At 40.8% G+C, this 10,191-nt stretch overlaps 2 protein-coding genes across 3 annotated transcripts; one reads left to right on the top strand and one right to left on the bottom strand.

Annotated features, from left to right (window-relative positions):
* Positions 1–62: 62 nt before the first annotated feature.
* METTL18 (methyltransferase 18, RPL3 N3(tau)-histidine) lies at positions 63–4,256 on the top strand. Its single transcript, XM_065649055.1, has 2 exons — positions 63–113; positions 453–4,256. The coding sequence occupies exon 2, from the start codon at positions 657–659 to the stop codon at positions 1,695–1,697; it is 1,041 nt and encodes a 346-aa protein (XP_065505127.1). The 5' UTR covers positions 63–113; positions 453–656; the 3' UTR covers positions 1,698–4,256.
* A 136-nt stretch (positions 4,257–4,392) lies between these two features.
* Positions 4,393–8,577, bottom strand: LOC135996812 (14 kDa phosphohistidine phosphatase-like). 2 transcript variants are annotated; one of them, XR_010607317.1, is made up of 5 exons: positions 8,360–8,577; positions 7,722–7,846; positions 6,246–6,376; positions 5,296–5,437; positions 4,393–4,485 (listed from the first exon to the last, which is right to left on the bottom strand). XR_010607317.1 is itself a non-coding variant. In XM_065649065.1 (3 exons), exons 1-3 carry the CDS (start codon positions 8,487–8,489, stop codon positions 6,284–6,286), a joined length of 348 nt encoding a protein of 115 aa, XP_065505137.1. In that variant the 5' UTR covers positions 8,490–8,577; the 3' UTR covers positions 6,186–6,283. The 2 variants fall into 2 exon arrangements, 1 of the variants encoding a protein (XP_065505137.1); XM_065649065.1 differs by lacking the exons at positions 4,393–4,485; positions 5,296–5,437 and having other exon boundaries at positions 6,186–6,376.
* Positions 8,578–10,191: the final 1,614 nt, after the last annotated feature.

The following is a 10,191-nucleotide window of genomic DNA, read 5'->3' as shown; positions in this document are numbered from 1 at the left end:
ATCCCAGCAGCCTCCGCGCCGCCTTTTCAGCGCGGGCGCGCATGCGCCTTACGAAGCGGAAGGGACGATCGCTCCACGTGGAAGAGGCGGAGAGCGACCGCGTCCGGGGACCGGTACGGGCACGGGAGGGGGGACGGGGGGCAAACCGGGGCCGGATCCCCTTGTCTGGTCTGCATGCTTCAGCGGTGGTGCAGGGAAGGGAAGCCGGGCCCTAACAGCCTCTCTGCGCGTTGGTTTTGCGTCGCTTGAAACTGAGTTTTACCGGAATAAGCGGCTTCCCTAATTTACTTGAGTATACCTACGGTACGTGAGAGATGTGGGCACTCGTAGCACTCTTTTCAGAAATTCAAATGTTTAGAGGATTTTTTTAAAATGAAAATCAGGACGCTACAATTAGATTGTTTGCGCTAATATTCGGCAGTTTAATGATACATAAAACTGTTTATTTCCAGAAGTAATTCACCTGATTCACTGGCAAAACATCTGATATTCTACCTGCAAAGCACTCTTCCCCATAGCGATAACTACATAAAACCAGCCTCTACAAAAAAAATTGAAGAAAAAGAAAAAAAACAACTTTGTATCAGTATCAATCTTAGGTGAGTGTTTCTGGCCATAGTAAATTAAGCTCTTTTTTTTAACTGTTATTTCCAAAAATGGATTTTCGATTTAATTTTATTATTGATGGAAATGAGAACAATGAACCTGACACTCAGGATAAGATGGACTTAAAGCTATGCTCACCAAAACACAAGCAGGAATGCACAAAAAAGAGCAAGAAAACTGCCGAGACTGTAGCAGACTCCAGCCCGAGGCCGGGTACTGATAAGCACCGAGATGAGACACCAAAGTTCTGCTTTAAAGCTGCCAAGGAGCACGTGATTCCTGAAGATCTCGACAAAGTATTGAAAAATAAAGTCATGAAAACAGTGTCAGACCTGTATTACACAAGTACAGCTGCAGTGGAAATGAGGTGTTTGGATGGCACCGATGAGGAAGGCATCATCTCTAAAAGTGTTTCTTCTCACTCCGATCTCATCCCTGGAATCTACGAGGGAGGACTGAAAATCTGGGAATGCACCTTTGATCTCATCGATTACTTCTCCGAGGCCAAAATAGAGTTTACCAACAAGGCTGTATTGGATCTTGGCTGCGGGGCTGGACTGCTGGGAATAGTTGCCTTAAAGGGTAAAGCTGAAAAAGTCCATTTTCAGGACTACAACAGCACAGTGATTGATGAAATAACCTTGCCCAATGCAGTGGCTAACTGTATAAATGCAGGCAGTGGAGTCAACAGAAAAACAAGCAAACCTCCTTCAAAGAGGCCAAAAAAAGCAGGAGGACTCTTACCTGATGCACTCAACAAATGCAGGTTCTTTTCTGGGGAGTGGTCTGCAGTCAGGAAGCTACTGTTAAGCAGCAAACCTGTTTCAAAGTATGATATAATCCTCACATCTGAGACCATCTATAATCCTGACTACTACAGTGCTTTGCATGATACACTGGCTCAGCTCTTGGATAAAAACGGCCGTGTGTATTTGGCAGGCAAAGTACTTTATTTTGGGGTTGGTGGTGGCATCTACATCTTTGAGAAATTCCTTGAAGAGAGGAATGTGTTTAGGAGCAGCATAGTTAAAATAATTGATAAAGGACTGCAGCGATGTATTATGGAAATGGCCTTTAAAGAGTCCAGTTAAAATTCAGCCACTGGTCCTTCAAAAAATATCTTAAAGACAAAATGTTTTAGTTGTCATATCTCTCTGCTTTTTTCCTCTGTTGTTATTCTGGTTTGACAAATTAAGGATGCTTGTTATTGAAATGTTTGACAAATTCTGATATCTGACTAGAAGTGAAGGACTCTGATTCTGGTTTGGCATTAAAAAAATGGAGTTCTGCCTAAACTGCTTTCTGTTTATGCCAATTAATTGCCATATATATGTATTTAAAAATGAAGCAAGTAACTGTCTCCTATCCTACTCATTCTTGTGCAGGGCAAGAACTATACAGCACAGGAGTGGCTGCTGAGCAGGGCCCGAATCAGATCATTTAACATCATAATAACCTGCAGAAAGGGGTTCCCAACTCAGATGTGGTTTAACTGCAGCACCAGATTTCAGAATCGGCTGGGTACCTGTGTGCTCTGCTGCTTCACCACCAGAGGGGGGTGTGACAGTATTTATCACTTCTGTGCTGTTCTGCTGTTCTCACAAATCTTTGTAATGGTTCCATCTGTAACACACACCTGACTTTTATTCAGGCCTTTGAAAAAGCATACTGGAGGATATTTACTAGTGTGGTCTGTAAATTTCCAAGTTCAGATTTTGACATATTACTCTAAGAAAATTTCAGCAAATAATTGGGAGTAACAATTTCTGTTTTAGAAGCCAAGTTGAAAGAAGATTGTAAACAAGTTCCCTAAAACAACCAACCAATAAACCTACAAATGCAATCCAGGAAACTGGAGGATGACAGAACTGAGCTTCAGGTGACAAGTGGGAAAGGAGATAAACTGTGCTCTTATAGCAGATTGCCAGCTAGATTGCTGTACTCTTTTTTTCCAGAAATTAACTGCCCATACACTGACCCATTTTCAAAACTTGCTGGGGGCTAGTACGGAACACTCACACCTCTTCAATCTTATCAGCAGTTTGACAGGGCAGCAAGTGTTCAGAAAAGCCTGTGTACAAGTCACTCCTGTCTCCTAGGCTGAAGATAGTGATGTTGCTGAAGAAATTTATCTTAAACATGCAAACCAACCCAAAGAACTACAAAACCTGGCTGCTTGATATCAACAACAATTCATGCAAAAATTCATTGCATGTTTTGTCTTAACCAAAACTGGACAAAAAGCTATTCCACAACTCTTAAAAGGTACAAAGCTGCTGCTTATTATTGCACACTGCTTCACTGCAACAATAATTCATTAGGTGCCCTTGCAGAAATATAAACTTAGAGAGTCAACCACTGCAGAAAGGTGGATGCAAGGATGTTCCATGTAGGGGAGACGGGACAATAGTCTGAGGGGATGGAAAGAAACTTATTACAGGAGTGACCTAAATCACTTTAGTTATTGCGTAAAATTCCCATCACTGAAGGCTATGAAGTCCACAGCAAGATTCCTATTTTGGCCATGCTGCTATTAAGATAGAGCCATAGAGGATTTCCTGTACTTTGCAGAAAAGCCTTAACTACAGTTGTTTCAAAACCAATTGTAAGCAGACTATGGGATGCTTTGGAAACTACTGAAGTTGCTCTTCTGCAGGAGAGAGGGGGACAATGCAGTCAGTTGTGCCATGGCTGTGATTGCACTTTGGAATTTTTCTGCATCAACTCCAAAACTTCCTGATGATAGACAGCTGCTCACTACAGACCAAAGAACAACAGGAAGTTTTAACAGATCAATAGCATACTGTCAACACTTCTGTGTCAAAACTAGGAAGTTGGAAACAAAGTGACTACCACTTGCCATTTCTCAAACCTTAGTCATAAGACAAATGGTGGCTTGCACATCATGACCAAATAGCTTGTTCTACACCTGCTAAGTCTAGTGCTGTTTCAGAGAAGCACACCTGAAGTAATAAGAAATGTTGACCACTATAACAATGAATATGGTTAAGAACAAGAATCTCATGTATATTTTGATGAATAAAGTTGACAATCTTCTACCATAATGCTTCCTCCTGAAAATATTCCATGATCAAACTCACTGTCTTGGGTTTAATACACTACTCCTTTGCTCAGCATCCTTGCTTGATTCTTGGATTGCTCAGGTAGCTGTTTTTGTGCAAATACAGAATTGGCTTTTTTAGGACTTTCAAGTGAAGACTGCTAGAGCCACAATCACACAATGATCACATACCTGCAAAACAGGAAACCCCACACAGTGTAATTAAGTTCTCACTGCAGAATTACAGAAGAGAAATAAAGGATGTTCTTAGGTGAAATTGGCAAAATTAGCATTGGGATTTCCAAAATTCAGACGAGTTCTATTCTTAAGATACTGAGAGGAAGCAGAATTCAACCCTGAAGTTTTGTACACTGGTTATTCTGTTGCTGTTTCAACATCAAATATTGTTTTCCCTAATCTATTATACAACATTAAGGCTTTCTCTGCTTCCCAAATCATCACCACCTTAGTGACCAGTTCCTGGCTTCTCTTCATGATCTGGAATAAAAAGCTTTCACTCGCTTGTAATACTTGTACATATTACTTAATAGTTAGGGGAAATTAACATTTTCCTAAATGACATTGCACTAAAAAAATAACAGAATTGGGAGGATCCTCAACGTATTTTTTTGATGACACAATAAACCCTTAATATCAAGCCAAATTTCTTGTACAAAGAAACAAAGGTAGAGATCAGCTGGTAACTCAATTTATTAGCTCATTCCAAATCATCACCCATTTTCTCCCCTTGCCCCGTCCTCTCGCTTTTTCTTGAAAGAGTCATCATAATAAGAAATCCGGTCTAAATTATGTCTTTCCTGTAAGTATTGTGGAGAGAAACATTAAAATCAGTCATAAAACACCTCAGGAAACTAAATTTAAAAGCTTGTTTGTTTTAGCAGGCGCTATCCTGAACTGTTGACTTCCCTTCTAAGACTATTTGCTAGTTTTGGGAAATGAGGCTATTAAATCAGTTGTGTATACTGGCACCAATTAAATGGCATCCGTTACAGTTATTTCACTAAAGCTTAGGGGAAAAAGCCCATGAGGAAAGTTGAAGTGGGAAGTGCCCAATTTGCAAATTATTGACTTGTATGCTATTCTTGGTTACTAGGTACACAGGCATTTAATTGCATTCTGTAATAAAAATCTTGTTAAGCAAAAATCAAACCTGTGATCAGTGTTATCATGGCATTTGAAGTGGTGCAGCCAGACAACTATTGCACAAGGGCATAAAGAGCAGCACAAACAGCAACTGCAAAAGCTCCCAGAGGTGCTGGAGGGGCAAGTCCAGGCTGCATTTGAGGGGAAGCAGGTGCCAACCAAGAGACCTGCAGCACCAGGTTCGAGATATCCTGCTCCCAGGTCATTACTGGGATGGAGATACCTGGAACTCTTCTAATGAGGAATGGACTGGAAGGTCCGAGGATGAGAAGAACCAACCAACTCTGCCCAACCAACCAAAACAAAGATACAGAAGGGTGACATAAAATGGGTAATTAGCATAATACAGCAGTAACAGTAGGATTTTTTTGTGATAGAAACTGGACTAAAACCTCTCAAATTTCATACTGTTTGTATTTTAAAAGTCATATGCACACTGAAAAGAAAAAAAACATACCACATACCACCACTCAGCACAGTAGGAACCATAGCAAAGGGAAAAACCAGGATTTATGTACAAACACCTCTTGAAGACTGCAAGTCAAGAAGCTAAGCAAAAGAACAAAAAATACTGCCTTGAGATCCACAACAGCATTCAAGAGAAGGCTGGCAGGAAACAAAAAAAGTGAAAATTGTAGTAAGTAACTTCACAACAAATGAAGGGCAACATCCTGCCGTAACAGGAGGAAGCAGGTACTGTAATTCAGACACTGCCTCGATGTACTGGGTCTGGCTGGGAGGGAATTAATTATAAGATAATTATTGCCATAAAACAAGCAAAAAGTATCATTATACTCATGGGGAATAAAAGTAGTAGAGGGGAAACACAATGAAACAAGTATTGTCAGAATTTGATATTACCATCAGCCTGCTATAGGGAAGGACCTCCCAGAAACACAAAAGATCTTGATCATTTTGCATGGAACAAAATTACTGAATTTTCAAAAGAATGGAGTAAATAGAAGATTTAGATCACTAGTAAACAACTGTGTCAACTCCACCCCACTCTGATTTTTATAAATGTGGCTTAGAGAGTTGAAAAGCCTAAAGAGCAACAGAAAATAAATGAAACAGAAAACACTGTGGTCAGAAGACCAGTGAATGGGTTTGGTCCTGCATTGTTTAAGTTGATGGTAAAATCCTAATGTATCCTAAATATATCAGCAGGATAGGGCTGGAGGAAAACATACTGAAGGTAAAATGATGTGGGAGTGTTTAATTAGATGGCATGTCAAAAGGAGCAGGAAAAAAAAACTTAAAACTGCAGATTCTGCACAAAGGAATGATCTGAAAGATATCTGGGGAAGGATTACTAACAGTATAATAAATTACAGCAGAGTCCAGTTACTCCAGATTTATGGTAACATACATAGACATTCAATTTTATTTATTAAAGTACAGCTTACAGAATTACCAGTTTTGAACTGCTTGTTGTGTTCATAAGTAGCTGATTTATTTCTTGTCATCCGACCATGTAATTTCATAATCTGTATATACTTTTTTCAGGATCTCTACAGTTACTGAATGATCTGCTTTTCCGTAGCCCTGCAAGAAAGAACAAGTACTTATTAGACATGTACAGATAGTAAGTCCACAGAACCACCAAGTTCTTGTCAACACAAATTACCCAGTTATGATTTGATACTTCAAGTAATTCACACACAACTCAAATCTAGTTTCTAGAAAAGTTAAAGCATTAAAACAATTTAATATACAAACTTCTGACTTGCTACTGAGGCCTTTTGAACCTCCAGGCCTGTGCCTGGCAGCAGCCCTCATGGTAATAAAGCTCTGCTTTTACATGGTGCTCATCTGTAAGCATCAAGGTACCAAAAGCAGAGAAACAAAGTATTTTCTATGGACATTGCATTACAGGAGCAAGAGTTCACAATTGCCTCTTAATACTAAATTGGCAGCTGAATTAATAATAATGGTGTCAAACCTCATCTAAAAATACAGTTATAACAAGGACCCACAACCACAAGAGTTTAGTAGAATAAGCATTATACACTGCCTTCCCACCCCATAAAAATCCTAAGGAGTTTCTTTTTTCATATGATTCCAGGTAGCAAGAATCATCTTGGAACAAAAGCAGCACTAACATTTAAAAAAAAAGCTTAACACATTCAAATTCCAACCCTCACCTTACCAAGGTAAGCAGATTTGAAGTCACCACCACTTTTTATAAAAAATTAATTTAATGGAACTATTTTCTCCTTATCTACATTAGAAGCCTAGAATCTTTACTCACAGTATTACTACAGAAGCAGCTGTGTTCATCACAGAGCAACACTGGAAACAGACTATAGCACGTTCCTTAAATTCAAGAAATCATTACCGCTCAACTAAGTCTTTCATAAAGAAATCAAACTTAAACAGAACAGTAGCAGGTAAGAAAAATGCTCTGGTTTTCATACTCTTGAAAGTTACTTTTATTCCCACAAAATGCATTTAGGCAAAACTACACCTTCACCACTGGTTGTACTCTTCTCACTCAATGCATACGTAGAATATTCACAATTTAGCTGGTCAACTACCAACCAACATTTTTATTGGCAAATAAAGATCACAAAATAGCTGTGTCAGGACCCTGCAGCCACAAATGGGCTATTCCTACTCTGGCAGTAAGGCAAAAAAAATTCCATGTCACAAGATGCTAACTTCCATTTTTAGCTCCAATTATAACTTGATGCTGATATTATTCCACACAAAGTTATCTAATTGTCTCCTGCCCTTAAAAAGAAGTGCTCTAATCCATCTCACAAGTGAGCCAGACAAGTTTTCCAGTTAACATTTATGCTGTGATTCAAGTTGCTGAAAGCCATCATACAATAAAACCCCAAAACATCACAGATGAAAGGATGTGAGGGAATATAAGAGATGCACTTACTGTAGAGAGCCCAAATACCCTAATTTTCTTGTCTTTGCTATTATGATCAATTTTCCCTCCTCCAAGGCACTTGCATTCATATCCCAGCTTTTCCATCTCAGGATTTACTTTTTCAAATATGTGGTCTGCACAAAAAGAATGGTTAGAGCCATCAGAACACACACGAGGGATAAGATCCCCTAGAACTCTTATTTTCAGCTATTTTACACTCATTTTCCTCCAGTTCCCTTCTTTTCACCTGCAGGACAGGGAGATGTCTCATGATGGACATAAAAAAGCTTGAATTAAGGTTCCTTACTTCCGTTTTTTTTTTTTTTTTACTTAGTTAACACATCTCATTCTCCTAAATTATCAGGTTTGGAAATGGCACCTGACAGAAACATCGACCTGCTTTTCATATTTGCAGGAAACATGTATACGGCGGGGAAAAAAAAAAAAAAAAAAAAAAAAAGGAGGGAGGGGGCTTCCAAGCTGTGCCCGCTGACACCAGCCCCCGCAGGCCAGGGGTTCCCCTCAGATTCGCTGGGAACCGGGGGCCCCGTCCCCTGAGGGCAGGCCCCGTCCCCTGAGGGCAGGCCCCGTCCCCTGAGGGCAGGCCCCGCTAACGCCCGCTTCCCCAGCCCCGGCCTGTCACCCACTGTGGAACTCCGCCGCCTTGGTGCCGCGGACGATGTCTCGCTGCTCCCCGCCGCCCGGGCGCTGCAGCCGCACCAGGATGTACTTGAACGTGCCCTCGGGGTCGATCTCCACGTCCCGCACCGCCGCCATGGCGGGGCCGCCAGCCCGGGGACGGGGGGGAACGGGGCCGCGTCACCGCCGTCCTGCGCGGCGGGCGGGAACGCGCCGCTCGCGCCCGGGGACGGGGCAGCCGCTGTCGGCGCCGTGAGGAGAGCGGCGGCCCGGGCCGGGCGGCGGGTCGGGGCCGCCGGGTGTTCCTCACAGGCTACGAGAGGCCGCAGGGCAAAGGCGTTACACCTTCGAGGCCTTAGGGGGTGCCCTTAACCATGAGCCCCTTCCTTGGCAGCCGTTCTGCCTCTCCCCCGGCTCACAGAACTGGGGCCGTGCAGCGGGCACCCACCGTGACAGGGCCGTGTCAAGTCAAGGCATTTACACGAGGGTGTAAAGGGTCAGGGAGAGCTTAATACCTTAAAACTCTACAGGTTACTCTTTACATATATTAAATAAAATACACAAGTTTACCTCCACCCTATTGTATGGGTTCTACTTGAGTCAGGCAAGCTCCCCACAGGTTAATCATGAAGCTGTACATGTCTAGAACAAATAAGATGCACTAAATGATTCAAAATTGAATCTATAATATTTACCCAAAAAAAATAATTGTTTCCTTATGGTGTTGAGCATGGCCTTGTATCAAGTGCCCACTCAAAAATACAATTTAAAGACTAGAAGCTTTTACAAAAGTTTCAGATTATTTCTACAAGTTTATTTCAGTGTAGCCACTTCTTTTAAGCACTATGTAAGTACAAACCAGTAGTAAGCTGTTGTTCACACAAATTTCTCTAACTACAATGTTAGAATATGAAAACAGTGCTTAAATACAGCATACTATATAAGCTAAGGTATAATGCATAAGTGCATCAGTAAAATAGAGAAGAAATAACACCCATCTTAGAGATATAGCATTTAAAGTTGTTTAACAAGATAGATGTAACTTTTGGACCATAATTTGTTCTGCAATTTCTCAGTCCACAGTTAAAGCTATTTGCTAATGTACTTTATTAACTATATTGAGAAAAATTTCTGATATTTTGTTATTTTTAGATGCTATTATTAGTTACCTTTGTGGGCACAGAGTAGCACCAACACTGAAAAGAAAAGAAAAAAAACAAAACACAACACAACACCAAAACCAAGCAAAACCCCAGGAAAGTAAGGTAAGCCAAATTATTGTCAGCTGTACCTTGGGAGGTGGGGAGGTGAGAAGGGCTTTAAGTAGAAACCAAGCCTGCCATCTCAGCTGTTCTGGATTTGCCAAGGCAGGCTGGGAAGGTGATAAAAATCTGTGGGTGAGATGCCTTATAGGATCAGAAGGCTGAGAGAGTTCTGTGGGGATGAGGTGGTTGTTCAGGATTGCTTTGTTCAGCTCAGTAGTAAAGGTCTGTAGGGCTATTGCAGTGATAATTTTTTAAGTTTATTTTAAGCAATCTGTGAGGCTTTTTTTTGTTTTGATAGCCTTTGTGTATGTAGCTTATTCCTTGATTTTTTTTTTTTTTTTAAATCTACTACTTTAGCTTAGTAGCTGATATTTTTGTGGCTTGGTATTTTTTTTTTTGAGCTATAGTATTAAGAAAGACTTACAGAGTTTTCTTGTTTGAATAAATCTTGCCTTTTTAGCTTTTATCTGAAACAGGATAATTAATTTCTTTAAGTATCAAAATGTGTTGTGTGGCAGTAGAAAACTTTATTGCCCCATTTCAGTTATGATGTACCTTTCAACAAACAGGGGTAG

The sequence above is a fragment of the Caloenas nicobarica genome, chromosome 20 (assembly GCF_036013445.1).
Source record: "Caloenas nicobarica isolate bCalNic1 chromosome 20, bCalNic1.hap1, whole genome shotgun sequence".
Classification (NCBI taxonomy): Eukaryota; Metazoa; Chordata; class Aves; order Columbiformes; family Columbidae; genus Caloenas; species Caloenas nicobarica.
This window is presented reverse-complemented; position numbering and strand designations above follow the sequence as displayed.